Here is a 14,568-nt window from a genome sequence, read left to right on the forward strand (position 1 = left end):
CCCTTTGATGAGAAGGGGTATAGAAGAGCCTAGTTTCATCAGGGAGTAGATGGATCTGAGCAGGTAAATCCACGAATTTCTTTGCTCTAACTATTTAATAAAATCCTTCTCCTCGCTCAGGTCTGCCAGAATGCCCTCTCCAAGGAGCTGGTTGAGTCCCAACAAGCTATTCGCCAAAGAAGTTGTTGGCCCAGACCATGAATCCCAATGGGTGCGTGCCCATGAGCCAATTAGAAAACAGGACTACATGGGGCTGGCAGCTAGTGATCGCCTCGTTCAGGACATATGGCGGAAGCTGGTAGATGACGCTCTGCTGTAATCGATCATTCCACTGGCTCAAAGACTGGTGAGTGCATAAAGCGGCCGCCAATAGCATTCGGCTCGCTATTGGCGGTCGATTCAAGATTATTGGAATCCCATTGCTAGCTGCACGAGTTGATGCCTTTTGAGATAGTGCTACCCACAGCTTCCCAAAACGGCCTATCTGCCCTGCTCACAGGAGCCACTTGGTTTGTATGTACGTCAACTGGTCAATACTAGAGCACCTCGTCCATAACGACAGACTCCGCGAGGCTCACTGCGTGGCCATCCGGCGATACCGAGAGCCTCGCCCAGGCCCTCAACCCCGTCTCCGGGTCGTAGACGCCGCCCGCGCCCGAGGATGCTATCATGCATGAGGTACTACAGCTTTGAAGTCGGCGAACGAGGCGCGCTCCTTGAAGTGGACCGTCGCTGAGATCCCGTCGGACGGCCTGTACGTAATCGTCCGCCGGGCAGCGTCGTGCATGTTAGCACATCAAGGTTGTCGAGAGGGACATTGTGGGCCATGCTCTGAATCCAACACACCGATTTCCGTCGGTTATTGACGGCTCTGGGAAGGGCAAAGCCGCTACGAAGTAGCGCAATTTGGCGTCGACGATCCGAGTTGTGCGTCATTACAGGTCAGAGAGGATGCACATGGGGAATTTGGGAAGTCGTCTTTGAGAAAAGCCAGATTTCCTTATTGACGAGTGAGAATAAGCTGAGCAGCTGGGACCATGAAGACATGAAGAGATCATTGCACTCATGCATTACAGTCTAGGAGAGTGGGGGGGGGGGGGGTCACGAACAAGGTCATAATTCTTCATATTGGTAAATCATAGCAGGCGGATGCAATCAAGAGTTTGGACTGCAGAACGATTCATTCTTATAGTTTACCAGCTAAACTATTCCTTCAGTCTTTAATGGAACTTTTCTCTTCTATTCTTTTTCAAACACTTAATGCGGCAGCAATTGCCTGTCACGTTTCTTCATTCTCGGTATCAAAGGAGAGTAAACAGCATTTTTAACCGGACAAACGGTTAGTTTATTCGATAAAAGGATCAATAACCCCGCTTAAACCTAGCGCTAGAACGCCATCTTCCTCCGCCTGAGAGGTTAAATACTGAGATTTAAAGAAGTGAGACCGGTTAAGAGAAGGATATAACTTACCACTCTGTGGGATGATACGAATGCGGGGAAATGATGATTCTACTTAAAGAGGTTAAGTATCCATCCAGAAACCGTGCCGAATGCTGTTCTTCACTTAAAAAAGCTTTTTGTTATTAAGAGACCTTAATAAGTGCTGGAACGTTTCCCTCGGAGCCATTCTCACCTATTTAAATCTCTTGTAAAATGACGTTCCTATATTATTGATCTCCTTTATCGCATTCAACAAATCGGTTTTATACAATATACTTACAACCTTTCTTTGTTTTATAGTTTAAAGCACAACTTTAATTAATTATATAGTAATAAACAATATTTATGCTGCAATATTAAAAACAAAAACAGTTTAGCTTTCTGTATTTCACTTAAACAACACTATTAAAATCGAAATACAATGTTTAAAATATAAAACTATATTTTAAATTCGATATTTAGTTATACTTAATAGAATGTTACGTCTTCTTGTCTCAAAGTCTCTAAGTTTAAAGACATAGAAATATCGAAGAGAATAGATTCTAATACAAATTTATGACAATTGCTACTGATTATCATGGTTTTAACTCAGCCATTTTCTAAATGCTCGTTCCCGTTGATTCCAGTTGTGAGGATACATGTCTTGCGTCGCAGGGTCGACTGAGACTAGCAAAATGTGCTCGCTTTTAAGATGGACTTCTAGCTAGAGTCTAAGTTTGGAAGTGGCCCCCAGGTGGCAATCTTTAAATAGTACTAAACCCCTTGTCCACCTGTACTCCGTGTTTGCTGGCGCACTTCAGGCCAGAAAGAAGACATACAAGGAGGAAGTATCGCGAAAGTGAGAGAAAGTGATTCTCGAATCGGAGTTCAGAAGATGAAAACGTGTTCCGGGCTGGAGCAGCTGTCCGCTGTCGATCAGTCGGTCAGTTCCGCTGTCGGCGAGCCCCATGTCAATTGAGCGGGCCAGAAAGAACGGCGAGATCTTTGCTACTTAGGTATCTTAACATCTTGGCAAGTGGAACAACCGCAAAGCTTGGATAACCGATAACGATTAGGTTGCAATGCTACAGTTCGCAATTACGAGCAGTGTGCTCAAATACGAGCGGGTCTGCCAAGCAACGCAACAGGCTAGAGTCCTCCGTTAGACCCGCCGAGCATCATGTTATCTGATGGATCTGATAAAAAACTCTACCACTAGTCAGCTTCATACGCTGCCGATATTGAGATGAATGGGCTCACGTAAATTGAGGTTTCCCGCCCATGCGGTATAAACCAAAAATCATGTCCTCCAAAAATTCGTTCCGGAACGGTTTCTCCACCTCACAAGTCACTCACAGTTGCAGTTCGTCCTGCTCACTTTGTCTATCCTTTCTACTGGGAACACGAATCGCCATGACTATCGAGCTCGGCTCAGTAGTCGCAGTCGGCTCGGACGAGACCCCTATATCCGAGGGCCTTGACGCCAAAAAGAACGAGGTGACAATCACTGCCAACCCCGATTCTGCGCAGGATGAGGGTGATGTTGCTTCAGCCCATAGCAGCCTCCGGCCGCCGCCCCTAACCTGGAAATTGGCAGCTATCCTCCTTGTCACCTTCATTGGCTTTGGATCCCAATGGAGTGGAGGTATTACGGGTGCAATGAAGACGACGATGAAGAAGGAGATGAAAATTGACAACACACAATTTGCCCTGCTGGAAGCGAGCGAGGATTTCATGGTCACGGCTCTCATGTTGGTTAGCGGAATCGTGACCGATCGTATTGGTGGTGCAGGTTAGTGATCATCTTCTTACGTTTATCCGCGTACCTTTTGTGTATTGAAACATCACCTAGGTGCCATGCTGTATGGGAATGCAATCTTCTCTATCGGAGCCATCCTTGTCGCGGGAGCTGCACAAACTCGCTCATACAAGTTCATGGTCGCTGGGCGTGTTATTCAAGCCCTCGGAGATATCGCGACTCAAGTCGCCCAGTACAAGGTATTCTCCTCGTGGTTCGCTCCAGGGAATGGCTTCGCTTCGACATTGGGCTTTGAGCTAGGAATTGGCAAGATTGGCGCGTTTGCCGGAAAGTCGTCTGCTAACATTATTGCTGCTCGAACCGGAAACTTTGCCTGGGTCTTCTGGATTGCCGTCTTTATGAATCTTTTCACAAATGTTATGACAATTGTGTTCTACTGGTTCACAAAAGTTGCTAACTCGAAGTTCCACGGAGTACGTGATCCGGCAACTGGCCAGATCCTGAAAGAGAAATCCAAGAAATTCGAATTTAGGAAGGTTCTCGAGTTACCATGGTCATTTTGGGCCATACAAGCGTTTTCGCTCTTCGAAACTAGTACAGCTATCGTGTTCCTCCAGAATGTTACTGAACTTGCTGAGCAGAGGTTCGGTGTTAGTTCCATCACTGCAGGGTGGTATACGGCAACCTCGCAGTATGCAGGTGAGTGACGAACTGTGTTTCTAGCCAGCCACTAACGTTGAGAAGCTAAAAAAAACAGGATTTTTCATTGTACCACTACTTGGTGTCTTTCTCGACATGTTTGGCAACCGCATTTCCATCCGTAAGTAAAGGGAAGGCTTAGAACGTAACCACACGACTCTTGTTAATATGTTATCGCAGTCGTATTCTGCGGAGTTGGCATGTTTACATCAATGCTTCTGCTGTGCTTCGGCGGCAACGTGACCGGTGCCGCTGCATCCTTGGGTGTCTTTGCTTTTGCGTACTGCTTTGGTCCCACAACCATTATTGACAGCATCCGCACATCCCTCTGGGACCCCTCTGCATTTGGCTCTGCCTATGCACTTAAGATCACCATGAATAATGCGTGAGCTGGCCATCATTAAACTTGAAGACGAAACAAATAACTGATGAGATAAAACAGGATGAATATTATCGTACGAGTTATTACCGGTGTTATCCAGGACCGTGATCATAACTCATACGACAACGTGGTTATCGTATACGCTGTCCTAGCAGGTGTGTCAGTGTTTGTGTCACTTGTGCTCGCCACCATAGCTTGGAGAACGGTGGACCTGAGACATCTACAATGGACACGCAAGCAGCGCATGGCTAGATTTGACATCCTCCAGGAGCGAAGAAGGCGGTTCTTCGAAGAGGACCGCCAGAGAAATAAGGCTATCTCTATGACAGCATTTGGAGCTTGCATGTTACTTATCCTGGGTAGTTGGTGTGGATACTTCTGGGGAGTTGCTACGGGAAACAATTCATAAGCTCAAGATCTTAGAATTTAGAGCAATATCGATAATAGAATTGATAAATTCCTGTAAACTTCTACATTCTGTTAACTTGGTTCCGCATTCCCGCGACTAACGCATCCTTCGAACTTTATGCTTACATTCTGCTCTAACTGAGAAAGCAGGGTGAGCTCATTGACATACTGTGGGCTATCTTTAGACGCCCCGGTGATAGAGAATTATCGTGAGACTTACTGGACGAGGTAGCAAAGGCTTAGCGGAAGGAGCAAATTACAAAGGTTGCTCTATATTCCGTTGACCCTCATTTGTGGTGCTGCTGCGAATGACATTCATCGATGCTTCTTGTCGTCTGTCTATTTTTGTGCTAGAGTATCTCTGTAGTTAGGCGAGAATGCCATAGGCTGCAAGCTTCAGCTGCACCCCCTCTTATACAAACAATAACAAATCCAATATACTGAACTAACTCATGGCCGCCTCCCTTTGTGCACTATGTAGCTTGTGTGCAATCCTTTTAGCCACAGGGAGGAAGGAGAGCGGAATGTAAACATGCGCCTCTCTCTAGAATCGTGAATGTACCCGTGGGTCTCGCCGCGTTAACCCCCTTTTGGCCATACCAGCTAGCTAGCTTCTAAAGAGTGGCTGAGGAAAGCGTGTCCAGATGTAGGCTTTGATTAAAAGCGTAACTATAGCTTATAAAAGGGGGGCGGGTTGGCGGCCTGAGCGAGGATATGCAGGAAGTGTTTGGTAGATTCATGATCCACCAACGACCTCTTTTACGTCTAAACCAATCCCTTTACTCGCAAAAACTGAGGAGTGGTCGAGTTGAGGTAGAAAAGAGCAGCGTCTTCAGCTCAGAGAGACGGCGTATTTGCAAACACATTCAAAAGACCCGGAGGAGCACGAGCTCCTCTGACGCCAGCCTCATCTACCTTGAGCCTGATCTCCCTCTCCTCCTCGTCTGTGACCTGCACTTCAGCTGCACCAATATTTTCCTCCAGATACTTGACCCTCTTCGTCCCAGGGATAGGAATGATATCCTCGCCCTGCTTCATCAACCACGCAAGCGCCAGCTGGCCAGGGGTGGCGTGCTTCGTCTCGGCGATTTCCGCGAGCTTGTCGACAATCGCCAGGTTCTTTGGGAAATTTTCCTTGTTGTAACGTTCAAGTATGCGGCGGAAGTCATCCGGTGCGAAGTCATCTGTAGACCTTACCTGGCCGGTCAAAATGCCGCGCCCGAGCGGTGAATAGGCCACAGTGGCGACACCGAGCTCACGGCAGGTGGCGAGCAGTTGTGTGCCGTCCTCGTTCTCGATGGCCAGGTCCCAGGGGTTGTATTCAATCTGAACCGCTGAGATGGGGTGCACGGCATGGGCTCGGCGCAGGGACGTGGAGCTGCATTCCGAGATGCCAAAGTGCTTGATCTTTCCGTCGTTCTGCAGCTTGACCATCTCCTGCACAGTCTTTTCGATGGGTGTCTTCTCGTCAAGTCGATGTATGTAGTACAGGTCGATGCAGTCGACGCCCAGCTTTCGTAGGCTTTCTTCGCAGGCCTGGCGGCAGTATTCGGGAGAACTGTCCATCCCAATACCGTCTGCAGATACCTTGATAGCAAATTTGGTAGCCAAGAAGATATCGCTTCGTCTTTCGGGGTGCATCTTGAACCATTTTCCGATTAGCACCTCACTGTCGCCGTAGACGTCCGACGAATCCCAAAAGGTACAACCGAGCTCCCAGGCCCGATCCAGAACGACGAAACGCTCCTCGTCGGCGCTAAGAAGGGTCAGCAAAGCCAACATGTATCTTTGAAGACGCGAGAGAACAGAGCCAACCGTATCTGAGACTCAAGGGTTTACATACCCTCCAGGACCATAGCTAACGCCACCCAAGCCCATCAGCCCGAAGCCAATGGCCGAAACCTCTGGACCATCTCGTCCGAGACGTCTGGTTGGGAACTTGGTGGGAGACATGACTTAACAACGGCTCACACTTCAAATCACAGCTCGCGGACGACGTTCCTGAGAAACGGAGAGTATGGCGGGTACAAAGCTTGTAGAATTTGTGTCTGAATCCTTTGGTGGAAGGAAGTGGGACAAGCTCTTCTTTTATACTTTCATTCGAACCCTAGAGCTGTGCAGTTAGGTTCTATAGCCGCCCACTATGCCAGGCAACACATCCAACCATGCCGGACTTAAGGAGCGGGACGTGCGGCCGCACCACCCGCATCCATGCGGGCCTTAGCCCCGCGCAGTGCCTACCTTTTCGCAGCTAGATAGTAGACTAACTCGGTGAGTGATGACACAGGGGCTAGGTTTTGATAATCTTAAACTCTAAGTCAATCGATCCAGGAACTCCCACAAGGCTGAGCAGGAAGAGCGTCACCCTGAGTTGGGTGCCAGCTAGGGGTAAACCGTTTGTCGGCACGATCCAAAGTTTCGAACCCTGTCTATGCCCGCCCCAACACCAAAGACAACATCATTGCCAATGCAACTAAGAAGAGACGAACTCACCACTTTACCGTTTGTTTAATGTCGGGCCAGGAAGTCCACCTTGTAACGGCTCCTGGAGGAATAATTCACCCAGCTGAGAAGCTTGCATACTCGCGGCTGCCCTCGAGTAGTCATGAACAGCGTCTCCGGGCTTTCCACTGTCCACAGACAGCCCGGGACTTGCTCTCGAGGGGGAGGTGCTGTACATGTTTGCAATGACTGTACTGACAATAGCACCCTGTTGGTCACCCGTAATGTTTAAGGCATAAGCTGGGAACACAAATTGATCTAGTGTTTTCAAGGCCGAAAGGTTCTCCCAACTGGCAGGGACAGCCGTTGGCGCCATCTCTTGGTAAAGGTCTTTAAAGGATACCGCGTTGGCCGTCGGCGTGGCCCGGGATTGACTTCGATGTATCGGCAGGCGGTGGTGTATAGGGGCTTGGACGTTTTCAAGAGCCGAGAGGCACCGAAGCTGGATAAATCCCAGCCCATTTCCAGGGAGTTAATCACAGAGCGTATAGTATCCAAGTCATTAAGGTTTACCGCCCACATCGCGCTGGCAAGGAGGGCGAAGAAGGGTACAAACGAGGACGTTAGCAGGGTCCTGTATGCGATACTCGTCAGTTCCACTTGGATACAGGCGAGCAATGTGGACCTGACTAAGTTATGCATATGTTGAACAGATGTATGTCATGAGATTCAATCAGAGCCATGCTCTTGTGATGCTCTGCGAGCGCCTGCCTGGCCGTGTTAATGCATTCTTTGTGGAAGGATCCATTTTCTTCAGTGGCAGACATGCTGCGGTAGATCAGACACATTGGAGAATGGTTTGAGATCCCACTGAGTAAGAACGTGGTCCACCTTATCTCTTTCAAGTCGGCTATCAGTTGCCTGGTCCGACCATCCTTTTACTCGAACACTGTTGCAGAGCCTCCGGGCAGTAGATCTCATCGTACACTCTGCCTTCAATCTGGGATGCCCGAAGTCACTTTGGTAAAAGGACGCCCAGCGAGCCTCCTATTTGGTAGCCCGTGCGGATTTGCTTAAGGGTATCGTAATATCATGCGCAGTGTTGAATATCAACTGAGTTGTAAGGAAAGGCTTTTCTCAAGTATATGCACGGCCCAAAATAGCTTCGTCCTTTTGCCGGCCTCAGGGTTGAGGTCCTGTTCTTCTTCGGGAGATATGCGATGCGAGCCCATGGCATGGCTTATCTGGGACGCTATGCTGATGTAGGTCCACGCCATTGTTGCTTTGCACTGGCTCATACAATATTCGGTCTGCAACGGCTTAGCATGGGCGCAGATTAGGGCGGAGCGATGTTATTCAAAAGCCATGTCCAGGAAATATGGTTCAACCGAATGGTGCTGGGGGCAGGTCGGGAACTGACAGCCATACTCAGGGCTAAGACATAGTCCATGTCAGCCGGTAAGTGTAATGGCAACTGCGCGAGGACCACGTCAGCCTGTTCGCGGGAGCCTTGAGATTTAGCAGCGAAACTCGCTTTGATGTTAGGATCTGTGGCGAACTGGCTGCACTGGATGAATAACTTGTAGACGTCAACGTGTGTGATGATCAATTCGGCAGGCGAGAGTCTCTTGTCTGTCGAGTAGGCACCAAGCAGTTGCTCAGTTACTTGTGCGACCGACTAAAATGCCATGGACCAGAAGAAACTCAGCACCGGATTTTCCGTGGTTGCATCAAAACTAGTGAAAAGAGCAGCGGAGAGTACAACTAACCTTTCAGCATGCGGAGGCATTTCAGCGTAATGATGTAAGCGCCACGTGCGTTTCCCACAGATATGAGCGTGTTGATGGTCTACACACATCGGTGGGGTTTGACAGCTTTCAGGGCACGATATGGCGGCCGTTGTTGTTGCTTTATCATCTAGGGAGAGTATTCAAATTCGAAGTAACCTCCTAAAGTAACGGAGATTTCGTTTTAGCAATTTTCCAAGCTACTTAAACTGAGCTTAAGGGTTGGCTTTGAATTGTTTGTGGAAGCATTTATACACTGGTGTAATATAATATTTAAGAAGCTTTAGTGCTTATAAGCAGCTGTTAATTTTACTTAACAGTATTAGATGAAAGTTTAAGAGAAAAATTGTTCAAGAAAACATTATATTAATTTAAAAACATTTTCTTCCCCGCATTTTCATATAAAATCTCAGCTGCCACTTTCGTTTACTATAGCTTAGTTTCCATCTCTTCTTTAACTATTCAGCTCTGCCCTGCCAACGTACACCTACTTTCAAGTCACACGACACCGCCTATAAGGGTAAGAAAATATTCAAAAGCACAGTGTCACCAAGATTTGTAATTCGCCCTTTGCAAAACAAATTCTAGTCCGGCTGACGGCGGACTTGAGTTACTAACCTCCGAAACAGCAAAAGAGATTTGCAAGCCCTGAAGCACGCATTATTCAACCAATTCCAGTAGCAAGTGCAATTAAAATCAGGAGGAAGCTATTATGCACTGGAACGAGGCTGGCGTCGTACGGAACGCGACCCTGTATCTACTCCACCCGGTCTGCTGGGCTGTCAACGCAAACCCCATCGTTAACGGAACCTTCGCCTCACAGTGCGAGGACAACTTGGGCGACGGCATGCGGAACGGACATCAATTTCTACAAGGCGACTTCCAGCCGGGCCGGCCGCCCTTTCGCCGTCGTCGAGTTTAAAAGGCGGACATTCATCAGGAGGGCTGAAATGGACGCGGCTCTCCGGAAATACGAGCCGACCGCCGCGGCCGCCGCGGCCGATGTCGCTACCTACGTACGTGAATGGGTATTAACTAGTCGTGTGAGGGTTGCGATCCCGGTTCTCATGTCAAACGACCTCGGCAAAAATCTCAACTTCCTTACGTACGGTTGCGGAGCTATTGACCGCTCCATTAATACCATCGCTGAGAACCCGCGGCTTCATGCCTCATTCCGACCATCTAGTCCGTACACTTATGGTTACGACCTGGCACCCCCTGAATTAGCTGACCGAGACCGGAATCACCCTTGCTGAGATGATTCTCGTCTAATCTTCTGTGGGGTGATTCACGAACCCACTCCTTGTACATGATCAGCTGCTGCCACTGTGCCTTGTCTCGCATGTGAAAGAATTGCCCACATGCCCACGACCTGGTCTTCAGCGTCTGACTCTTTCTTGGACTCCCTCCCTCACCGAGCACGTGTAATTCCTGGCTGAAACAGTCGAGATCAAGAACAGCAAGACTGTTAGGCAAGAGCGACCGACATCAGATAATGCAGATAGTGAAAACCAAGGACTGCAGCAGAGCTTGCTTTAACGAATATTGTTTAATAAAGCAATGAAAGATGTTGATTTGCTGGTGCAACCCCACAATCTTTCACCTTGAGGTTGCTTTCAATTGGTATAATCCTGGACATTCTAACCTGAGATGCTTTATATATTTGAATGTGCTATATATATATAGGACTTGCAATTGTTGCTACTATAGTTAACAAGTTCAACGAGTACTATACTTCGCTGTTATCCATAGCTGTTACATCGGATTCATATGCAACTTTAGTAATAGCATCTCTTAAACATTAGTTGAAATGGCTGAACAGTGAAATGTGAAAGAGCAACTCTAGTCCCAAAGAGGCCAGTGGCTTATTTATGTAATCGGATAATCGGATCATTTATTTTTAACACACGGACGGAATGTCCAGTACGTTACAACGATACGACTAGAGACCCCACTTAATGGGTTTGTTTTCTGGGTCACCTTTATATACTGAGGTAATACGAACTCCCGACGCAGGTTATCATTGGTCATAGATGATCTGATAAGATCAGAATTCTTCTGTCAACATCTCCGAGCAACTGGCCGTTCTGGTCGTCAAGACCTCCGCTGGGTTTGAAAACTCAGACTTCTGGTCTAAAAATGGCCTGACGTGAAAAGCTGTGATGCTCATTCCGTCAATTTCACTGGGGCTTATCTCAAAATCTCCCGGCTTTACTGGATTAGTATAAAACCTTGCTTGGTGAATATATTTAGTAGATATAACGCCGGCTAGGCTCGCCTGTACCTATGCTTCACGCTTCCGTATCCCGCCCGCACCCCTTCCGCGTTCCTTTCAAACACCATCGGTTATAAGTTCTCTCGAAACTTGCCGAACCAACTCCCTGTGATCCTGTTGCGAAAATCATCCTTTTATTCTTCTACCGGCTTGACGAAGCAGACGTGGCGATCAAAGCTCTCTATCATCTCAGCATGACCAGGCAAGACCACATCGCCCCGATTACTGCACCGCACCATGGAGGCGGCGACAAGATTGAAAAGCTCGGTTCTTCCACCGCCAGTCCTCATGCCGACAACACTTGCGCCGAGTCCGTAGGGGACGAGAAAGTCCAGCCGGCGCTAGACGCTTTCGGTGACGAGACAGACGCCGAAGTGAAGTACAAGACGATGCACTGGTGGCAGGCCTCAATGGTTATGGTGGCCGAGAACATCTCGCTTGGAATCCTGTCACTGCCAGCCGTCCTATCCACGAATGGACTCGTCGCCGGCGTGTTGGCGCTCATCGGAATAGGCTTGCTATGTACATATGGGGGGTACGTACTGTGGCAGTTCCGGATGCGACATCCCGAGGTGGCCAACTACACTGATATCGGCCAACTATTGTTCGGGCGGATTGGCAGGGAAGTATTTGGGGCTGCGTTCGTCATTGTCGGTATCTTCGTCATGGGTAGCCATCTCCTGACTTGGACGATCGCGCTCAACACGCTCTCAAACCACGGGACGTGCACGATTGTGTTCGGTGTGGTGGGAATTGTAGTGTTCACCCTCCTGACAATCCCCCGGACGTTGAAGAAGGTCTCATTCCTGGCAATTATCTGTGAGTACCGCATCACCCTGTCAACTGGCCAAGGCTAAACAGATCCAGCGTTCATGAGTATCATGTCCGCTGTGCTTATCACTATAATCGCTCTTGCCGTCTCCCCCCGGGCCTCTTATGACGCAATGTCGGCCACTTTACACCCCTCGCTGCCGACCGCCTTCAACAGCATGGCCAACGTCGTGTTCGCCTATGCTGGGCACCTAGCGTGGGTGAGCTTCATCTCGGAGCTGCGTGACCCCCGGGAATTCCCAAAGGCGCTCCTAGTTCAGCAATCGTTCATGATCATTGCGTATCTTGTCGTCTCCATCGTCGTGTACCGTTACGGTGGCGAGAATGTCGCAAGTCCCGCGCTAAGCAGCGCCAGCAAGACGGTGGCCAAGGTCGCGTGGGGAGTTGCTCTTCCAACGGTAAGTCCACGCTCGGTGTGGTCTGGCATACATAGACTCTGTATAGTTGTGCTGACCCGAGTTCACAGATCATCATCGCCGGAGTTATATTCGCGCACGTGATGGCAAAGTATATCTTCCTGCGGCTCTTTCGGGACACACCCTACCTGCACAGCCGTGGCCTCGTCGCTTCAGGCACCTGGATCGGCATCGGCACCACCGCTTGGGTACTTGCTTGGGTCGTCTCCCAATCCATCCCCATTTTCAGTGATTTGTTGGGCTTCATCAGCGCCCTCTTCGGCTCGTGGTTCGGATTTATCATTCCCGGCTATGTGTGGTTCGTACTGAATAGGGGCGCGTGGTTCCGTGGCAGTAAGAACATCGCTCTCACGTTCGTTAACGCTGCTCAAATTACAATTGGCTTCGTGGTGTTTGGGCTTGGTTTGTATTCGTCGGGCAATTCGATGGCGACCGGCAGCGTCGGCAAAGTCTGGACCTGCGCTGATAATAGTAATTAATGCAGCAGAAATTATGTTTGTCCCCTGTAAGAAAATAAATTTAAATGCGAGGATTTATTTTATAATTTTAAATTAAAATTTAATATAAACTTATTAGATTTTTATATATTTTTATTTATATATTTTTATAATTAAACTTAAAGTTATATTATTAGTAAAAGAGTTTAATGTTTAATTTAATGTTTATGTTTATTGTTTTAGTTTTTATATAGGTAAGAGATTCTTGTTTTTATCTTTAAGTCTTTATTATACATTTAATATTCACTTATATTTCACACTTTATCAACCGTATACAAAATCCACTGCTCTTTCTCTAAGAGTTAGCAAATGCCGCTTAAGTGCACAGGGTCCCTCGGCTATAAGCTAATGTATTGTGCATGACAACAAACTTGCTTTCTATTCCGGCACTTCAGCGGCAACTAACCTATGAACATCCTCGAGGACCATTTCCAGCTCACCACTTGTGTCATTACCGCCATCAGTGTTACGCATCCGTACAATGAGACCCCAAGTCCGGGAGTCCGGGTCATCACCGCTCAATTGGGCGAGCAAAGCTGCCGATTGTGCCGCGGAGGAGCGCATATCCAGAACGAGGAGATCGCCAAGGTTGGTTCAGGCATTGCTCGTCCACCAGTCACCAAACGCGATGATAGCGAAGTGAGCCAGGACGAGCGCCACGTGGAGGTAGAGGGTGACAAAGCCGAAGATGACAAGCCAGAAGCTGCTGAGCCGGTAAGCAGTGTAGGTGGCCCTGAAATTTATTGGCAGGGTGCTTTTAAAGTTCTCTATCAGGTTCGCCTTGCTCGGCGACAGCTCTCCTGTGTATTTTAGACGACATCACCATTCCTGTAGACTATTTACAAGATACTGCCTTCCTCACAACTCCCGAATGGCCGGCAGATGCTAAAGCTGCATGGCGCCGCGGCCATCGTCCTTGCGATAATGAGCGGGAGCCGCAGCCCCAGGGCTTCCGAGGGTACTAGGTGTGAGGGCGTGGGGCTGAACGCCAGCGGGGCCCTCTGGGCTAGGACCCATAGGGCCCTTATCAATAGGCTTATCTTATTAGCCTACTGCTATATTATAAATAGCTTTTAGGGCGCATACACAGCTATATTGCCCTTACCTTTTTTTTTACTAAGTAAACTTTAATAAAAATTAATATATTTTTATAGCTAAATTAAGCCTTTATACTATAATAATATAAAAACTATTTTAATTTTTATTAACCTAATTTTATAGCTTAAAAAAGCTATAAAAATATTAATTTACCTTTAATAATAATTAATAATAACTTTTTATTATTTTAGCTTAAAGTAGCTAATAAAATTATAAACTTAGCTAACTTTTAAGCTTTTAAAATAAATAAATTAATTATAAATATTAATAATATAGCTTTTAATATAAATAATTTAATAAAAAAGTAATAGTTTAATATTATTAATAATAAAACACTTATAAATAATAAAGCTACTTTTAGTAAAAAGAAAATATATTATATATATTTTAATATAAATAATATTAATAAAATTATATTTTAAAAAAATAAGGTTTTTACTACTTATTTTAATTAACTTTCCTTTTAATTATAAAGGGTTTTTAGGGTTAGGGTTAGGGTTAGGGTTAGGGTTAGGGTTAGGGTTAGGGTTAGGGTTAGGGTTAGGGTTAGGGTTA

At 47.3% G+C, this 14,568-nt stretch overlaps 6 protein-coding genes across 6 annotated transcripts; 4 read left to right on the forward strand and 2 right to left on the reverse strand.

The window, feature by feature from the left end:
• Nucleotides 1-166: 166 nt before the first annotated feature.
• J7T55_009711 (uncharacterized protein) lies at nt 167-671 on the reverse strand (the record flags this gene model as incomplete). The annotated part of the gene is made up of 2 exons (XM_053135961.1): nt 167-343; nt 546-671. 2 exons carry the CDS (start codon nt 669-671, stop codon nt 167-169), a joined length of 303 nt encoding a protein of 100 aa, XP_052986470.1.
• A 2,161-nt stretch (nt 672-2,832) lies between these two features.
• Nucleotides 2,833-4,668, forward strand: J7T55_009712 (uncharacterized protein; the record flags this gene model as incomplete). Its single annotated transcript, XM_053135963.1, has 5 exons — nt 2,833-3,211; nt 3,272-3,877; nt 3,936-3,998; nt 4,058-4,262; nt 4,320-4,668. The coding sequence occupies 5 exons, from the start codon at nt 2,833-2,835 to the stop codon at nt 4,666-4,668; spliced, it is 1,602 nt and encodes a 533-aa protein (XP_052986471.1).
• An 836-nt stretch (nt 4,669-5,504) lies between these two features.
• J7T55_009713 (uncharacterized protein) lies at nt 5,505-7,347 on the reverse strand (the record flags this gene model as incomplete). The annotated part of the gene is made up of 3 exons (XM_053135964.1): nt 5,505-6,423; nt 6,511-6,571; nt 7,251-7,347. The coding sequence occupies 3 exons, from the start codon at nt 7,345-7,347 to the stop codon at nt 5,505-5,507; spliced, it is 1,077 nt and encodes a 358-aa protein (XP_052986472.1).
• A 1,539-nt stretch (nt 7,348-8,886) lies between these two features.
• Nucleotides 8,887-10,168, forward strand: J7T55_009714 (uncharacterized protein; the record flags this gene model as incomplete). Its single annotated transcript, XM_053135965.1, has 3 exons — nt 8,887-8,912; nt 9,720-9,912; nt 10,124-10,168. 3 exons carry the CDS (start codon nt 8,887-8,889, stop codon nt 10,166-10,168), a joined length of 264 nt encoding a protein of 87 aa, XP_052986473.1.
• A 1,197-nt stretch (nt 10,169-11,365) lies between these two features.
• J7T55_009715 (mino acid transporter) lies at nt 11,366-12,897 on the forward strand (the record flags this gene model as incomplete). The annotated part of the gene is made up of 3 exons (XM_053135966.1): nt 11,366-11,990; nt 12,039-12,400; nt 12,469-12,897. The coding sequence occupies 3 exons, from the start codon at nt 11,366-11,368 to the stop codon at nt 12,895-12,897; spliced, it is 1,416 nt and encodes a 471-aa protein (XP_052986474.1).
• Nucleotides 12,898-13,323: 426 nt separating this feature from the next.
• On the forward strand, nt 13,324-13,749 carry J7T55_009716 (uncharacterized protein; the record flags this gene model as incomplete). Its single annotated transcript, XM_053135967.1, has 2 exons — nt 13,324-13,629; nt 13,729-13,749. 2 exons carry the CDS (start codon nt 13,324-13,326, stop codon nt 13,747-13,749), a joined length of 327 nt encoding a protein of 108 aa, XP_052986475.1.
• Nucleotides 13,750-14,568: the final 819 nt, after the last annotated feature.

This window comes from Diaporthe amygdali, assembly GCF_026229845.1.
Source record: "Diaporthe amygdali strain CAA958 chromosome Unknown NODE_61_length_182076_cov_64_703273, whole genome shotgun sequence".
Taxonomy (NCBI): Eukaryota; Fungi; Ascomycota; class Sordariomycetes; order Diaporthales; family Diaporthaceae; genus Diaporthe; species Diaporthe amygdali.